Source organism: Camelus ferus, unplaced genomic scaffold, assembly GCF_009834535.1.
Source record: "Camelus ferus isolate YT-003-E unplaced genomic scaffold, BCGSAC_Cfer_1.0 contig385, whole genome shotgun sequence".
Classification (NCBI taxonomy): Eukaryota; Metazoa; Chordata; class Mammalia; order Artiodactyla; family Camelidae; genus Camelus; species Camelus ferus.
The window spans coordinates 590,573-608,654 of NW_022589126.1; the positions used below are offsets into that span (position 1 = coordinate 590,573).

The 18,082-nt window shown below is 61.2% G+C and overlaps 1 protein-coding gene across 13 annotated transcripts in view; it reads left to right on the forward strand.

Moving 5' to 3' along the window:
- TNS3 (tensin 3) overlaps nucleotides 1-18,082 on the forward strand; it is a 151,067-nt gene that overhangs the window by 78,379 nt on the left and 54,606 nt on the right. For 11 of the 13 annotated variants that reach the window (XM_032476345.1, XM_032476344.1, XM_032476348.1 and 8 more), the window contains 6 exons: nucleotides 1,989-2,101; nucleotides 2,439-2,499; nucleotides 3,704-3,779; nucleotides 11,681-11,810; nucleotides 12,103-12,168; nucleotides 13,270-13,374. In XM_032476345.1, the coding sequence (XP_032332236.1) occupies nucleotides 1,989-2,101; nucleotides 2,439-2,499; nucleotides 3,704-3,779; nucleotides 11,681-11,810; nucleotides 12,103-12,168; nucleotides 13,270-13,374 (551 nt within the window). The remainder of the gene's footprint in view (nucleotides 1-1,988; nucleotides 2,102-2,438; nucleotides 2,500-3,703; nucleotides 3,780-11,680; nucleotides 11,811-12,102; nucleotides 12,169-13,269; nucleotides 13,375-18,082) is intronic. The other 2 variants (XM_032476349.1, XM_032476351.1) reach the window with 1 other exon arrangement.

Genomic DNA, 18,082 nt, shown 5'->3' on the forward strand with positions numbered 1-18,082 from the left:
TGTTCTAATGTTTTTTCTAAAAGAATAGATTATAGGTAGGGTTTTTTTTTGTCTTTTTTGGGGGCGGGAGGAGGTAATTAGGTTATTACTTTATCTTTAGAGGCGGCACTGGGGATCGAACCCAGGGCTCGTGCGTGCTAGGCATGTGCTGTACCCCTGAGTTCTATCCTCCCCCTACTTAACAAGTAGGGTTTTTAAACTTCTGTTTTCACAGTTTGCTAGAAATTTCCTTCTTGTTCCGTTTGCTTTGCCTGCAAATTCAGCCGCTTGAGATAACAGACTGCCTCTGAATTGCCGGGGTCCATCAGATACTTTTAAAAAACGTGAGTGTGCCCGGCACGTGGCGTTGTGTAAGTTTAAGGCGTACACGTGTCAGTGTGATGCATTCCCGTACTGTGATGAGATCTCCAGGGCTCACTCCTCCTCCGCGCAGGTCTGTACCCTCAAACCCGTCCTGTCCCCAAGCCCCCAGGCCCTGGGGGCCACCATTTCCTTTTTTTTTTTTTAAAGTTTGGCTTTTTAAGATTCCATATATATGACTGACACACTGTGAGGAGACGCTACCTCCCACCAGTCAGACGGCCGTCATCGAAAGGATGAGAAAACGAGTGTTGGCGGGGACGTGGCGGGAAGGGATCCTCGTGCACTGTGGGTGGGGGTCTAAACTGGTGCAGCCACTGTGGGTGACGGTGTTGGAGCGTCCTCAACAAATTAAAAACAGAACTGCCGTGTGACCCGGCAACCCCACTCCCGGCTGTACACCTGAAGGAATGAAAGCAGGACCTTGAAGAGACGCCTGCACCCCCTGTTCACTGCAGCATCGTCCACAGCAGCCGAGATGTCGGAGCACCCAGGTGTCGCTCCGGGGACGAGTGGACGAGGAAGACATGGAGTACACACGTGGAAGAGGACCCAGCCATAACAAACGGATGAAAATGTGCCACCTGTGACAACGTGGGTGGACAGTATGCTGAGTGAAATAAGCAGACAAGTTTCTTAGCATAAGTACACTGAGCCTGGCAGGGGTCCCAGTCGTGGGGCGGGGGTCCCTGGCTCCAGGGGGAGTGGACGGGGTGGGGGGGACGTGGAGGAGCCCGTGAGTCAGCGGGCGCCTCCTCCCTGTGCCTGGGGGGTTCCGTGTCAGCGTCGGGGTTCCGAGGTGCACGGAGGTGCTGCGTACCGTGGGCTTTTGGTTTGCTCTGGAGTCAGGCGCTGCAGGGGGAGGGAGGGGCCGAGGCCAGGCTGTGTGTGAGATCCCGGCAGGTCTGCGCCCACCTGGGGTCACAGCCAGCACCTCGTGTCCCGGGAGGAGCAAGGGGGAAGCACTCCTCGGGTAGGGTCTCTCTGGACCGCCAGGTGCACCCACAGGGCTGTCGGCCAGCGGGGTCTTCAGAGAGCAGGGTGAGACAGGCCGTGGGGAGGGCGGGCACGGAGGAGGAGAAGGCAGAGGGCAGGAGGGCAGTGCAGGAGCTCAGGTGGGGGCCCTCATCCGTCAGATGTGGCACGGAGTGCGGACCCCCGTGCCTTGAGTTTCCCAGGGAGAGCAGGATGAGAGATGGGCCGGGTGACTTTGCCGCCTTCAGAGCTGTGAGCTGGTTCAGAGAACACGTGATGGGACCGCAGGGCTCCTGCTGTCCCGTCTCCCGGCCTGCGGACCGTGACCGCGCCGTGCCCTGGCCTCGCCCGGCCTGGGGTTCCGTGGACAGAGGTGATGCCTAGTGCTTAGGGTGCAGAGCAGGCGGTGCCCAGGGTTCTGCATCCAGGTCGTGGGCCATGTCAGCGTGGGGGCCCGGAGGTTCTCAACGGGGTCTTGGGCCTGGTTTGCGCTCCAGGGCGGGGACCAGAGCCTGGGGTGCTGGGACCCCTCCTGGCTGTGAGCAGTCACATCGGGGTCTCTCCCAGGGCTCCTCCCTCCTCCCCGGGGGGCCCCCCTAGGGCGTGGGGGCGGGAGGGACCTCGTGGGCGCTCTAAGCCGCTGCCCTCCGCAGGTACGTTCAGTTTCTCAGCGGGCTCCTGTCGGGAACGGTGAAGATGAACGCGTTGCCCCTGTTCCTGCATTTCGTCATCCTGCACGGGACCCCGAACTTCGACACGGGCGGAGGTGAGTGTCTCCACACCTGCTTCCCGGTGCCGGCCCTGCCTCCCGTTCCCTCCTGAGACGCCCACGCCGGGGCCGGTCCTCAGTCCCCCTGGCCCCTGACCACACAAAGCTGCCGGGGTGCGGCAGGGCCGACTTGCCTATCAGGGGCACCGGTGGCCGGTGAGGGGAGCGGGACCTGCCCCGGGAGCGCGGTGTCCCTCGCTGTGGGCGACTCCAGCGCTGCTGCCCCAGACCCCGAGGGCAGGCCCCGGCTCCCCTCTGTCCATGCATCCGTCCGTCAGACTGCAGTTCGCCTGTTGGCTTCGCGTCTTTACAGAGCACTCTGCGTGTCTTTCAGCCTGCCGGCCCTTTCTGAAGCTCTACCAGGCCATGCAGCCGGTGTACACGTCGGGGATCTAGTGAGTGTGCTGCCTGCGTGGGGGCACTGCAGGGCGGGGGAGGGGCCCGGCCGGGAGCGGGGGGTGGGGGGTGGGGGGTGGGGGGCTGGGGTCCCCCTGCAGAGTAGGGGGAGGGGCCTGGCCGGGAGGGGCGGGGCAGGGGTCCCTCTGCAGAGCGGGGGAGGGGCCTGGCCAGGAGCGGGGTGGGGGGGGCGGGGGTCCCACTGCAGAGCGGGGAAGGGGCCTGGCCGGGAGGGGCGGGACGGGGTCCGTCTGCAGAGCGGGGGAGGGGCCTGGCCAGGAGGGGGGGCGGGGGTCCCCCTGCAGAGTAGGGGGGAGGGGCCTGGCCGGGAGGGGCGGGACGGGGGTCCCACTGCAGAGTAGGGGGGAGGGGCCTGGCCGGGAGGGGCGGGGCGGGGTCCGTCTGCAGATCAGGGGAGGGGCTTGCCTGGGGCGGGGTAGGGGTCCCACTGCAGAGCTGGGGAGGGAGGGGCCCAGTTGGGGAGGGGCGGGGGCTGCGGCAGAGCCCGGATGGACCCCCGGGAAGCCGCCCGGGAAGCCGAGGTGGGGGACCCCGCCATCCCTCCGGCAGGCGTCTTGCTGCTGTCACAGCCGCCGTTGGCTCCATCCAGGGGCCCGGACGCTGGGAACGGAGTGGGGCTGAGGGGCCCCGCGCTGCATGGAAGGAATCGGATACGGGTCTCGTTTGGGGGCCGACCACGGTTTGCCTCTCTCTCCCTTTTGCGTTTAGACAAAGGGCAGGCACACATTTCCAGAATGTGTATGAGTTTCTAGATCTTTTTGATTGGGTTTGTTCTGTTTGGATGAGCATTTTATGCACATTGATGGAAAATGAACAAAGGTGAAAAAAAGGCTTCTCATTGCTCGGAAGGAGCTGTTACCACGTGTCTGGACTCCCGTTGGACCCGGCCGTTGGTGACACGCGGGTGGTCACACTCTTAGCTTCTTACAGAAGCGGGGCCGTGAGCACCCCCGGGCTCCACACTGCCTGGGGTCTCTGGTGTTGCCCCCAGGACCTTGCCGGCCCCATGGTTTTTTTGCACCTTTTGGACCCATTTCCGCAGGGGAGAGTCTAAGGATTTGGGTTCCTGGGCGGAGCAGGGTACCTTGTGTGACGTCCATCATGGGGCTGCTGTTCTCAGAATGCATTCTTCCCACTAAATCACGAACCCTGTGACAACGAACCTTCTTGTTTGTTCCGAAGCAACGTTGGCCCAGAAAACCAAGGCAGGGTCTGCATCTCCGTGGAGCCGGCCCAGCTCCTGAAGGGGGACGTCATGGTGAGTGGTCCCCTGCCCTGCTCTCCCACATCACACCCCAAAGGCCCCCGCCATCCCCCCACCCAGAGAAAACCCACAGGAAGGGTGAGAAGCAAGCCTTTCTCTTTAGGCAGTTGGTTGACTTTTTGAGTAAAGCTGTGCAGGTTTTTGTTTGCTTTTTTTTAAATTGAATATAGTTGATTCACAGTGTTAGTTTCTGGTGTACAGTATAGCGATTCAGTTACACATACACGTTCCTTTTCAGATTCTTCTTCGTTATAATTTATTATAAGAAAATAAGTATAGTTCCCTATGCTGTACAGTAGGACCTTGTTGTTAATCTGTTTTATATCCAGTAATTTGTACTTGCAAATTCCAAGCTCCTAATGTATCCCAACCCCCTTCCCCCTTTGGTGACCATAAGTTTGTTTTGTGTCTGTGAGTCGGTTCCTGCTTTTGCAGTGGAATATTATTCAGCCATGAAAAAGAAATAATACCTTTTGCAGCAACATGGGTGGACCTAGAGGTTATATACTAAGTGAAGTTGGTCAGACAGAGAAAGACAGATACCCTATGATACACTTATATGTGGACTCTAAAAAAAAATGAGGCAAATGACCTTCTTTACAGAGTGAGTACAGCCTTTTTAACAAAGGGAGTAAACAGGGCCACTTGCAATGTACATCCTTGAAGTTCAAGTCCTAACCCAGCCACTGCTCTTTCCGGGTTCCCACTTCCCGACCGTAATGCCCGTCTTTACGTGACCCAGGCCTCCCAGGTGTAGATGCAGATGGAAAGTGTTCATTCATCATTAGTAGTCTGCCCCCCGGCTCTGGGCCCCGGCTCTAGTCCTCCAGCCAGAAGGAGGCCAGGAGACCCAGAGAGGCCGAGAGAGAACGGCGAGGCTGCTGTTGTGATGGGCACCCAGCCGCTGGCTCCAGGCCTTGCCTCCAGCCTGTGGCCTGGGGGAGAGCCTGCCGCCAGCATCTCCAGGCTGGGGGCTCGCCGGGGTCTATGGTGGGTCTGTGGACCCACCCAAGTCCCTTTGTGATGGCCCGAGGGAGGTGGCCAAAAGCCCGGGACGTGGCGGGTGACTCCCACACCAGGTCGTGGGGCTCCTCTCCCAGAAGGAGCGCCTGACTGTGGGCTGGTGGCTGCAGATCCTCCCCAGGCAGGGGGAGGTTGTCAGCCAAGGGCCCGTTGGGGGCTCACTGGCCCTGCCTCCGTCCCTCCCTCTCCCCTTCCTTCCTTCCCACTAATTCATTTGTCCAGCAGCCCTTTCTGAATGTTGGTAGCTTTCTGAGTGTCTGCATGGGGCCCTGGCACTGGGGGGGTAGGGGGACGTCTTTGTCCTGGAGGAGCCTGGGGAGTGGTCATCTCCAGGAGGGGATCCGGAGAGCCCCGCAGAGATGGTCCTGCCAGACAAGGCTGGCGGGCCAGGGGCTCCAGGAGGACGTGCCCTCGGGCCGGGCGCAAGGCGCTGGGCGGGGTGTGAAAGGCGCAGCGCCGACCCTGAGGGTGCCACTGTGGGGGATGGCTGTCCTGCGAGACTGAAGCCGGGTGGTTCAGGGCTTTTGCAGCTTGCTTCTGGGAAGCGTGGTGTTACCGAAGCTCTTTCCCGTGTCCTGACGATGCACTGAGCTACACCCGAGGGTCCCCGCCGCAGGACTGAGTTGGAGGCGCAGTGAGGTCAGGGGAGAAAGCCCTTGGTCTCCGACTGAAGGCACGCTCCAGCCGCAGCGGATTTGGCCGGGACAGGGCTTCCGCCAGGTCTGCAGCTTAAAGGGACTGGGTGGCCTCGGATGGGTCACTGTCCAGACCCGAGCCCCCCTGCTGCATGGGAACCACATGGGGGTTCGTGAGGACGCGATGGGTCAGCGCAGCTGGCGGGGCGAAGGCCTCTCAGTGTGACCGTGGGCCTGCTGCGGCTCGGCCTGGGGGCCTTCACCCCGGGAGACCCCCGACCCCAGGAAGCCCCAACCCACCGGTCTAAACGCCGCCCAGCCCTGTGGTGAGCTGACGGGGTGCTCCGCCCGGGGCCCCGTCCCCACCTGATAATCCAGAGCCCACCCCCGGCCAGAGTCCCCGGGCAGGCCCACAGCCCACTGAGCACTGCGGGCCGCCGGCTTCCCCAGGGGACCAGCCGTGGTGCTGCTTTAGGGACGCGTGTCCAGGCCCATCCGCACACAGTGCAAGTCGAGGTGCGGGCACCCCGGCAGCTCGAGGGCTCGGGAGCCTCCTGGGGGAATGTTTCCAACATGAAGACATCTTCTCCGTGGTTTTCTGTTCCTGGGAGAGATGCCGGCAGGCAGATAGGGTCTCCCAGACCCTTACCGGCACACAGCCCCCCCGTAGGCCAGCCCCTCCCGCACCTCTGTGCACTCCCAACGCAGAGAATTTTGGGAGCGCATTATGACTTGCTTTGTACTTCCTGTGTTTACTGTTCACTTTTGCACACTCTGCACTTATTTTTGCAGCGTTATCAGATGGGAGGAGGAGGATGTGAGTTACAGCTGGAAAGGAGTACTTTTCCATCACACAGGGTGGGTTCCCCTTGTGCCGTTTGTAGAAAGGAGGTTTGGTTTACTGATCGAGGAGGCCTCCGGGTAGCTGTGACCTCCCGTGTTGGTGTTCCCTGCACTCCCAGGACAAAGTCCCGCTGCCTGGGGGCTCAGACAACCTGTGATCATCCTCTCCCCGTCCTGGAGGCTGGAGCCCGAGAGCAAGGTGTCGGCAGGGCTGGTGTCTCCTGCAGACGCCGTCTCCTCCCCGAGTCCTCACGGGGTCTCCCTCTGCGTGTCTGTGTCATCTCTGCTTACAAGGACACCAGTCCCATGGGGTTGCCCCACCCCAATACGACCTCATTTTATGTTAATCGCCTTTAGGACTTCAGTGTATGAATTTGGGGGGGACAGAATTCAGTTCCTAATACTTGTGTCCGTCAAGTAAACCTGCCCTAGTGAGATCAGCAGTGAAATCGGGCTCATTGTTCCCCCCTCCCCCCGCCCCGGGCTGTGACCTGACCGTTTGTTCATTCGTGGAGGACGAGAGGGTGAGTCACACGCAGCCCCCACTCCCGCGAGTTTAGACTCCAGCTGTAGAGTGGGACGGGCTGGCGGATCCTCGTGCGTGCTCACCTGTGCACAGAGACACACGGGAGGGTCGCGGCGGGAGGGTCACGGTGGGAGCGGTGATCCCGGCCTGGGGAGGAAGAGGCACTCGGGGACCGGCCCCTCGTGTCGGTGCGGCCACACCCAGAGCGCAGTCCGTGGGCTCCTTGCTCGAAACCCCAGGGCTGTCGGCTCCACCTGAAGACAGCCCGAGAAACCGCACGGGAAAGGCAGGTGCCCGGAATGTCCCTCGCGGTGGCAGAGCGTCTCCTCCCAGCCTCTCCCAGCTCGGGTGAACTCTGGTTTCCTGGTCCTGCATTCTGGCCAGTTAGCGCCTGGCGTCCTCCTCTGTGGACCCAGCGGGACAGCCCTCGAGTGGAAGAAGCTGTGTCGGGGGAGGGGACGCTTCAGGGCCTTTTCTGTGTAAAGGTTCAAATACACAGGCGTTTTCATCTCTCAGCGAGAACCTGGCAGAGGCCGGGACTTGGACAGACTCCTAGCTGCAGGGAATGCGTGTCTGGGTTCCCACCGCAGGGGCTGAGGGCTCGGCCAGGCTGTCTGTCTGGTGTGTGCTGGGCTCTGGACGGCAGGAGGGGCTCCCCGGGCCGGCTGGCGGCCCCGGCCACCGTTCTGAGACGACATCGTCCTCGGATTTTTCCCTCCTGGAGTTTGGTGAATGCATCCTTGTCACAGGTGCCGTCTCCTCCCCACATCCTCACGGGGTCTGTGGGCTCATCTCCTCTGCTTACAGGGCCGCCCACTTCCCGCCCCTGGGATTCTGTGTCGAGACCGGTTAACTCGGGTCTCGGGGGTCGAGTTCCGAGGGGTAAGGCCTCGTCCGCTCTGGCGGGTTGGGAACCCCGTGTGGGAAGGTGGAGGGCTCCGTCCTTCCTCCCTTCCCCTGGGGGGCTGGCTGGAGGGCTGTCCCTCCCTCCCTCTGCACACCCCCACCCCACCTCCCCGTCTTTGCACTGTGCTTGCCCGAGGGCCAGATTTTCGAGGCCACCCCCTCGGGTGCTGAGCAGACTCGCTGCCGTCGGGGGCGGCCGGCGTGTCGGTATGCAACCTCGCTGAGGAATCCGCGTGGGCGCGGCCGCCGGGAGCCTGGCTGCGGTCCAGGCCCTGAGGGCTGGTAAACACTTTCTCAGCCGCGTGCCTTGTCTTGCTGTCTCTGCTGGTGCAAACCCCGTGGCCGCTGAATCCCGCCGCTGTGGTGGCGGCCCCGACCCGGCCCCAGCGACCAGCCTGCGTAGCTCCTGCTGCCTACTCAGGGCACTTGGGTGACGTCCGGGCGGAGGACGCGCCCGGGGTCCCCGGACTTGCTCCCGCGGGGGCTGTTGTCGGAGGCGGTCGTGTGTCTGTCTGTCTCCCTGCGAGTATGCGCTGTCAGGCGTCTTTCTCCCCCGCTGGGCCGCGGGGCCCTGCCACCCTCTGACATCACTGTGGCCTCCATCTGAGTGAAAGCACGCTGGCCCTGGCGAACGCAGGCACTCTGACTCACCAGGGCAGCCGACAGGCTTGTGAAACCTTAGGGTGTGTGGCTGTGGCTGCGTCTTTGAGGACACATGTTCCTTGGGGCCGTCTAGACGGCCACCGGGGCCACCAGCAAAGTGGGTGGAAACAGGTGACCCTCTTCCTGGAGGGGGCACATGGCAGCTTCGATGACTGAGGGAGGATGGAACTGAAGAGGGGCCTCCACTGACCAGGCCGGCTGGGGAGGGGCAGGGACTGGGACCCCAGAGGGCCGACCTCTGACCCTGAGGCAGGTGCTCCGGGACCGCGTCCTCTGGTTTGGAATTTCTAGAACACATCAACCCTTGGCCTTCAGATTTTAGAATATTTGCATTTGAAACGACAATTCCAAGAGCTGGGTCTCAATTTTGCATGCGGGGAAAATACCCCTCCGTCCAAGGTGCTTTTCCTCCTGTAGGTGGAAACTTTGAAATAAAAACACGCCAGTGCCGCCTCAGGATTAAGCAGGTCTGGTAGTATATCCGTCTTTTAAATTTTTTTTAATTTTTTAAATTAAAAAAATTAAAATGTGTCAGTCTTTAGGCTCCAGATTGTTGGAGAATGTTTCTCTCAGGGCCATTGGTAACAAGTGCATAAAACGCAGCAGATACAGCGAATGTTTGGATTCACATACTGTGTTCCTACACGGTGCTGATTTGATCCTTGTCACAAATTCGCAAGGCTGTCAATTTAATACAGAGAAAATCGTGTCGTCAGAGAAAGTAAGGGTGTTCCCCGAGCCCCAGGCCCGCCCCGCCCACACCGTGTGTCTCTGCTGTGGGCTTTGGAGGATGGCCTGTGACAGCCGATGGCCTTTGGTGCCCCACTCACTGTTTCAGTTTTTCCCTCTGTTTCCCCAGTGTTTCACTGTTTTCCCCTCATGCAAAGTTGAGCCCTGGCTCTTGTGAGTGTCCTTTCAAATGCAGATAGTCTAAAATCTGAAGGCCAAGGATTGCCGTGTCCTAGAGACTCGCTGGGGAGACCTAGGTAAATAAAACTGCTAACGTAGATGGATGAGGGGTAAATGGCAGACCTCGGTGGCTCGAATCTTTATGCAACGTCACTAACACTTGATATCTTCAGCGGTTCTCCCGTGGCATGTAGACAGGTGATTCTGGTCTCTCGTCACCGACGCCACCGAGGTTGGCCGTCGTGGATGGTGATCAGTCCAGCTCTGCGGAGGCCCCCCGGCAGGGCTCCTGTAGGATGGGTCCATCCCCTGTCCGGTCAGAGCCGCCCAGACCCCGAATGAGGGAGACGCCCGTGGTCTTCTGTGCCTTCGGGAGACAGCCGGGGTCATTCCTGAGGTGCCCAGGAGCGGGACAGGTGGGGGGTCCACCCTGAGCAGAGGGGAGGGAGGTCCATCCACCATGAAACAGTGGGAGGGCTTTGGGGGGTGCTCAGGTCTCAGGAGGGGGCTGTTCTTGGGAGGCTCCCCCTCCCTCCCCCCGAGCCCTTCTTGTCCCTGGAAAAACTAGGCGTCTTCAGACACCCAAGTTTCACTGGGCCCGGGGAGGTGCCCGGCCCCGGGTCCCCCGGGCTCCACCTGCCCATGGACACTGGCCCGCTGCTGGCAGTCCGGGGTGCGATCTGCGGGCTGGCCTGGCCTGGGGCTGCCCGCTTAGGGTAGGTCAGCACCTGGAGGCCGTGTTTTGGGCAGCTGGGCCGCACCTCAGTGTTTATAAAGACTTGAGTGCCCAGACTGGGGCATCTCTGAACCCCTCTTTCCTTTTGTCCAGCTCATCCCCGCTCTCACACTCACTTCCAAGGCACCATGAGGAGAGGGCGGGTGGGTCGCTTCAGCCCGTGGACACGGGCTCATGGGGGACCACCCTCCTGTGGGGTCTCCCCTGCGGCACTGGGGTGGGGGCCTTGGCCGAGTGGTCAGTGCAGGACGTGGGCCCCGGTGTGGTGAGGGGCAGGCAGCACATTCTGGAAAGAAGCTGAGAGGTCAGCCTCTGATCCGACCCTGCTGAGGGGCCGGAGGACGTGTGGCCGGTGAGCCATCTGCTGTTGGCAAGCAAGTTGAAGTTTTCACGTTTCTGCAGAATTCTTTTTTTTTTTTTTAAGAGTGCTTTTTTTTTTTTTTTTAAGGGGAAGAGGCAACTGGGTTTATTTATTTACTTATTTTTTAAGTGGAAGTATTGGGGATTGAACCCAGAACCTTGTGCATGCTAGGCAGGTACTCTTCCACTGAGCTATTCCCCCCTCGTTTCTGCAGAATTCTTGTTGGCCTGTTCCAGATGGCTGGGCAGGGCCCTGAAGCCTCCAGGTGCTCCTTCTGCTGGGCACGTGGGGTGAAGGGAGTGTCCCCTCCATTCTGTGCATTTGAGAGCAGAATCCAGGCTGCTTCTGGCCACATACCCCTGGGGGCCCTAGAGAGGAGCCCCTGCCCTGCTGTGGAAGGGAAGAGGGGTCCCCTCTCTGCAGCATGCTGCCCCTCTGTGGCCTTCCAGCCCTCCCCGTGGCCAGCGCCGCCCAGGTTGGGGTGGGAAGTGATGCTCAGGGCTCCTCCCCTGCCCGCCCTCCCCTGGTGGTACCAGGTGCCTAGAGGGGTGCCTCCACCCTGTGCATCAGTGCGGTCACCCCAGAGGCCTGAGCTGCACCCCGGGACCCTGGGCTGCCACAAACAGCCCGAGGTCAAATCACATCCCTGGTGCTTCTGGAGGCTGGTCTCAAATGACCACCGAGGACGCCTGGACAGCCCGGCACTGGAATTTAAGAGCCAGGCCTCTCTCCCCTCCCCTCCACCCCGCGTCTCCGTCTCTGTGTGAATTACAACCTGCAGAGAAGCATCGAGCACGTTACAGGAGGTCCTGACCAGCAGCTTCTTCCCCGAGGACAGGGAGGCTTTAGGTGAAGCACGGAGAGTTCAGGTCAAACTAGGAAAAAGAGGCCACGGAATTTCGTTCTGTGGATGTCTCTCAGAGTTAGAGGTGCAGTGCACCTGAGTTCGCAGGGCCGCGGGGTTCCTGCCCTGCTGGGACAGCTCGGCGTCCTGCAGAGGGACCCACACCTGGGACGGTGATGCCAGCAGCCTGACTCGGGGGCGGGGCACTCCCCGGGCCCTCCTGCAGTGCTCTGCCTGTGCACCCCTCGAGTGTCACCTGTGGTCTGGTGTCATCTGTGATCCAGTGTCGTCTGTGGTCCAGTGTCATCCGTGGTCCTAGTGCTGTCTGTGGTCTGGGTGTTGTCCGTGGTCCTGGTGTCGTCCATGGTCTGGTGTTGTCCATGGTCAAGTCTCATCCATGGTCCAGTGTCGTCCGTGGTTCAGTGTCCACAGCGTGCCCTTGTTTCCAGGTGAAGTGCTACCACAAGAGATACCGCTCGGCCACCCGCGACGTCGTCTTCCGCCTGCAGTTCCACACGGGCGCCGTTCAGGGCTACGGCCTCGTGTTTGGAAAGGAGGACCTGGACAACGCCTGCAAAGGTGAGGCCCCCCCCCACCACGTGTGTGCAGACGTCCCCTGCCACCACCTTGTGCCTCCCTCCCCACCTCTGTAAATTAGCCCATTGTTAAGTTATCCAGTCCCACAAAAGACTGATTGATCCAGCAAGGAAAAAACTCTTGCACAGTGAAGCTACCGGCACCTTCTCGGCCGTGGGCGCACTGCTGCGGACGTGGGGGTGGTGCTGCCCCGGCTGGCCTGTGACATCAGAGTTCACCCAAGGTTTTTGGGGCTTATTGTTCCAGACATGCTGAAATAGGATTTCTTTTTCAGATGACCGTTTTCCCGATGACGGGAAGGTTGAGTTGGTCTTCTCAGCCACTCCGGAGAAGATTCAAGGTGCGTGGAGGCGGGAGGCTGCCGGGGCAGGATGCTGGCCGGCTCCCGCCGTGCGGTCATTGGAGTCTCTGTGTAGCCTCCTACTTTTCAGCATGTGGAAATATTTATTTAAACATTTTTTATAGATTTATAATCATTTTACAATGTTGTTGGAAATATTTATAATACATTTTTTAGAGGTTGGGTGTTGCTCAGTGGTAGAGCGTGTGCTTAGCATGCACGAGGTCCCAGTACCTCCTCTAAAATAAATAAAGAAACCTAATTACCTTTCCTCTCCCAAAGAAGATAAAAAAAAGTATAAATTAAAGAAAAGTAGGATGTTAGACAGTGGGAGGGGTTGGCTCAGAGACAGCTGGGCCCAGGTGGGACAGTATGACCCCAGGGAGGCGTGACTTGCCCAAGGAAGATCCCAGAACCTCAGGACTGGGGCCCTGTTTACGTCTTCCCTCAACAAACAAACAAGTGTTTTTAAAGAGGATTGGAAGTACACGGACTGCGGGTAGTCACATGCAGAATAGACTCTCCTTCCTTCTAAACATACACGGAAAGGGAAACCCGGCCCTTTGTCATCAGGGCGGTGGTTCGTCTCCATCACGGAGACCCGCATGTTTGAATTCAGTGTCTGAGGAATCACCGTGGTTCCCTGCTCAGTGCTGCAGAGTTAGGCGTGAACAGTTGAGGGCAAGGCTGTGGGTCAGAATGGCCTTGGCGTCCCCAGAGTGACGGAAGAGAGGCATGTGGATCCGGGTGCCCGGAGCCTGGGCCAAGCCTGCCCCTCCCGTCCTGGGCCCGGAGCCGGTCCTCTGGGTCCGGGTCGGTGGAGCGGTGGGATGGTCCTGTGGTGCGGAAGCAGCACCCTGAGCCCAGAGCCCAGCACAGGATGGACGGAGGAGCGATGCCCCCCATTCCTGTCTGCCAGTCACTTCACTCTTGTTCAGTTCACCCCAGACGGCACCGGCCCCTCCAACAGGCCGGCGGGGGAGGGTGTGGGCCTGGGGGCTGGGCTCGCACACGCCAATCCGGCCACACTCTGCCTCGGTACCGGCGGACACCCAGAGGTGCCAGCTCGCGGTGTTAAGCCTGTACCCCCTCCCCCCGCAGGGTGTGAGCATTTGCAGAACGACCACGGGGTGATTGTGGACTTCAACACCGCAGACCCGCTGATCCGCTGGGACTCCTACGAGAACCTGACTGCAGACGGGGAAGGTGGGTGCTGTGACCGGGGTCAGGGTTACCAGGGACAGCCGCCTGCTCACGTGCAGACCAGAGATGTCCCTGCCATCTGCTCGGGGGACAGGACCCTCCCTTTGTGAGTCTGAAGGCGCCGGCGAGAACCGGGCTTGGGGAGTTTAGGGTCCGGCTTTGAATCATCTGCAACGGGCGGTGCCCAGTGAGTGAAGGCCTCACCCCGCCCGCTGTTGTACGCCTGCGGTTTCCGGGCGCTGTCTTATGCCCTCTCCCTCCCTCCCCGATGGTGGGCAGGGATGCGAGGCGTGGCGCCTGAGCACCTGCAGCCTTCCTGCAGTCGGGCGGCCGCGGGGAGGAGGCGTGTCGGCTTGGTTTCTGTCTGTTCTTGACACTGGAGTCCTGGGTGCATCACTTAGTCTCTGTTTTTGTGGCCGAATAATGCTCCAAAGTGTGGCTTTGGGCATAAGGGAGTGGGACTGAGACAAGAGGGAGGTGTTTGTACAAGGTGCGGCTGGGAGCGTCTCATCGGCTTGGGTTCCTTCGCTTTGTCCCTGGAGGGACAGTTACCACCCGCCCGTTCCTTTTAAAACCCGGGTCTCTGCCCTTTGTCGGATGCAGCCCGGCGGCGGTGTCGATCGCGTGGCTGGTGTCCCCGGGGTCACGCTGGGTGTCCTGCGGCCCTAGGGCTCCACGCAGGCACCCCGGGGGCGGATGCAGAGAAGGTGGCCTGGGTGGGGCGGGGCAGCGGTGACTCTCAGGTCTCTTGGAGGGCCCGGGGCCGGGTCTCTCCAGGCGAGTGGCACCACTGTCTAAGAAACCAGAATATTTCTACCGTCTGGAGGTGAAACTCTGAGCCCGCTGGCAGTCACTCCCGCCCGCGGCGCCCCAGCCCCCGGGAACCCCCACCCCCCACCGCGTTTCCATGGATGAAGCCGTGGGGCGTGGCCTCCGCGAGGCCCCTCCCGCTGCGTGACGCTGTGAGGGCGGGGTCACGTGTGCTGACGCTTCTTTCTTCCCTTCTGGCCCCTGTTCGCAGAGCGGTCAGGCCCGCCCCGAGTCCGCGCGCGCGCGCGCGCAGCAGCGCCTGGGCCCGTGGGTTGTTAGCGCGTCTGGCTGTTGTGACTGCTGCCGCGGGGACGCTCTGCGCGCGTGTTGACCCCGCGCTGTTCCCCGCCGCCGCTGGTCTTCCCTCCCACGTTGTGAAGTTTCCGCCTCTTGTCCCGTCGTCCTCATGAGTTTGTGCTTTTTGGGTGCCTCCTCTGTGCTTTCGGGCCCGCACCGGGGCTCGCACGCCACGTGCCGCAGGCCTCCCGTCCGCAGGGTCGTGCGGGAGAACCTCCAGGTCTGCTCTGGGTTAGCTGCGGAGGCCCGGGCACAGAAACCCCTGGGCAGCATTGGGAGGCTGGAGGCCTCCGTCGGCCGCACAGACCCCGCCGTTGCAGGGGAGCTCAGCTGTCACCGCCCGCCCGCGTGGGCTGCGTGGTCGGGCCCCGCCGCTGGGACCCGGGGACAGGGCATGGTCAGGCCTCGCCGCTGGGACCCGGGGACAGGGCAGCATTCCCAGGGCGAGCGCCCGGAGGCCGTGGACTCCTGGAGGTGGTCCCAGCGCATGTGTGACGCCCCCGCCGCAGGAGGAAAGCGCGCCCCGAGCCCCGGGCGGCGGGAGACGAGCCTCGAGGCGGACAGGCTCCCTCTGACACAGCTGAAAGTGGAGAGAAGAGACCAGCCTGCCGCGATTTCGTCCCTTCCTCATCGTGGGCACCTTAGCTGGTGTTTTCTGCACGGCTGTCAGCCTTGGGGTGGAAGGGTCAGCTTTGAGGACTCTGTTCTGCAGAAGGCGGGGACCCTACCCATTCTGGCACCCCAGTCCTCAAACCCAGTCGTTCAGAGTTCTGTTTCTAATCTCGTTTCTTTTTCTTTTTGTTTTTTGGGAGGAAGAAGTAATTAGGGGTCTTTTCTTAACGGAGGCGCTGGGGATTGAACCCAGGACCTGGTGCTCGCTAAGCACACGCTGCACCGCTAAGCTAGCCCCTCCCCCCACCTCGTTTCTTCCGACATGAGCTCTTCGGAGGAAAATGGATGTGGTCAGTCCGACCCTCCCTTACTCGCAGTGGCACTGTTATTTGTGAAGTGGGCCGGTTCCCTGGAGGGGAGGCGGGCCGCTCAGCCCCCTGCACCCAGCACCAGGCGGAGTAGACCCTGCCCAAGAAGTGCAGTGTGTCCCACAGCAAAAGACGCTTTCTCCGCGGCACGAACGTGCCCTGTGCATGGGTGGCCATTACGGGGGCTGGGGGCGGGCCGTGCTGACCTGCTGGCTGTGCCCCGTGTCCCTGACGGGTGCTGACGTCTGTGAAGTTCTGGCGTGTTCTGGCGTCAGAGGGGGCTCTGCTGTTTGCTCAGCGTGTTCTGTGCATTTAAAGACTCGGAGCACCTGGTCAGCCGCTGGCTGGAGCCCCCTCAGCTGCACAGACCACAGCCCCAGCAGGTGCCGGGGCAGGGCATACCCTGGCTCACGTGCTGAAGAACCAAGTGAGGCTAGAACTGAGTCGGTCAAGCGATGGGCTGGCGCTGGCTCCTCCGGTCAGCCTCTCCGCTCTGGGAGGGACACTCTGGAGGGAAGCCCTTGCCCCGCCTCCTCCTCCGCCTCCAGGGTTCAGATTGCACTCCACCTGATTGCAGGGAGCCCCACCCTCCTGTTTACATTGCCCTGGCCTTTTTTGGTGGAACCAAAGTCCGTCACTTAGCGGATCGTCCTCCTTCTGCCCAGACTGGAGAGGGAGGCCAGGTCCCTGGAGGAGGGGGGGACACGCCCCCGCTCCGGGGATGCTGCGTTCTGGGCTGGAAGGCTTTCCTTCATGGAAGAGAGGGGCGAGCAGTTGTGGGCTGAACGGGCTGCCGGGCTGGTTGGAAGGAAGGTAAGCAGGGAGCCTGTGTGCATGTGTATGCGTGTGTGTGTGTGTGTGTGTGTGTGCACGCGCGCACACACTTCTGCTAGGCTGTGTCCTTGAGACCAGAGGGGCAGGACAGCGCCCCGGGAGGGCAGAGGGCATCTGATGACACGCAGTGAGCTGAGGGCAGTTTTCACCTGGCAGCAGGGAGGTCAGGCGGCCTCAGGGAAGACAGTTTGCAGGTGAGGGGCGTCGGGGCTGCTTCTGCCCTTGGAGGTCAGTGAGCCTGTGGAGGCCAGAAGCCTGTGGCCGCTCCGTGGCCGGCTGGCCGGCTGGCTGCTGAGTGAGCCCCGGGCACCCCCATGTCCCCGGCCGGCCATGGCTCAGTGTGTTTGCTCAGTTAGGAGTGCTGTTGACGGGAGGCCCGAGTGTGGGCGTTGGGTGGGCAGGACAGGCGCCCATGGGAGCGGCCCTGCCAGCGTTCCGTTTGTGTGGGCTGTCCGGGCGTGGTCACTGGGGTGGGGACACGCCTGCCCCAGCCCCGCCGCGAACCCCAGTGGCCCTCCAGCCCGTGTCCCCAGCCAGGGTGCCGGGAATCCGTGATGCCGGTGGTGCCGCCCCCCCTTTCTGGCTGGAAAACCCCACTCTCGCCCTAGTTTTTCTAGTCTGGGTTTCTCCAGGCACTTCCAGCCTGCTTCGTTTTTAGGAAACATTTACAAGGGAGGGAGCACTTTCCATCTGCCCCCTGGCAGGCCGGGGGTCTCAGGGTGTGAGCTGGCCAGTCAGGATCAGTGAGTGGTTTCTGGAACTTGGCCCTAGCAGAGGAAGGGAGTCGAGGTGTCCAGAGGTTCCTGGCCGTCCAGCACCATGTTTGGCCTCTAAGTTCGAGGAGCAGGCACTTTGCATCTCTCCCGGTCTCTGCTGCTGTAACAGGACTAAAGATCGTAGGCTCAAAGGCCCTGGCGTGGCCATCACTTCCGAGGTCTCGATTTTCTTGGGAATAGAAACTGAGTCAGTCCACGTGCAGGGGAGTCTGTAATTAGCACAGAGGCAGATTCCTGCTGCAAGAAAAATAAAAGCAAATCTCGTTTCCCAAGAGGTTACAAACGCCACACTTGCAAACGTCCAAGTGGAAAAAATGAGAGAGATCTCAGCGTGAGTGACTTGGTGAGACGACGGGTCTCCCCTAAGAGGGACACTGGCCAAGCCCAGGCGTTTCCCGTGGTTGTGAGGTGAGCCCCTCGGCCCCCGAGGGAGGAGGCATCTCGGGACACTTCCAAAGCCACCTGCAGTTCCACACCTGGTCAGAGGGCGTGCAGGGCCGCTCACCCCTTGAAACAGCCTCCTCTCTGGGCCCACACCCCTTCCAGCTGCCTGGTCGGTGATGCCCCGTCCGTGCCTCAGAGGCCGGGACCCCTCGGTGCATGAGACCGTGGGCACTGAGATGCCCGCCTGCTTCTGGGCACCTTGCAGGGCTGGACCAGTGCCGCTGGGCCTGTTCTCAGAACTGAAAGGTGGGCAATTTGTCGCTGGTCCTGCAGCTGGTCACTGAAAGCAGCAAGCCTGGGAGAAACGGTCTCTGACCCCTAGGCTGAGGGTCCCCAGGTGCACCGAGGGGGTGAAGGCGTGGCTGACACCCTCCCCCTGAGCCCTGTGGGCCGGGGCACGGCCCCACGATCCCCCGGGTCCAGCAGGGGCCGGTGAGTGTTGAGGCTGCGGACAGTGCAAAGGCCCGGGGGTCACTCAGGGTCATCAGTCCCTGAAGAAGCAGAGACGGCAGACTATGGGGCTCAAACAGTGTCCCAGCTGGTGAGAGCTGGGGGCGGGGGCTGTCCGGG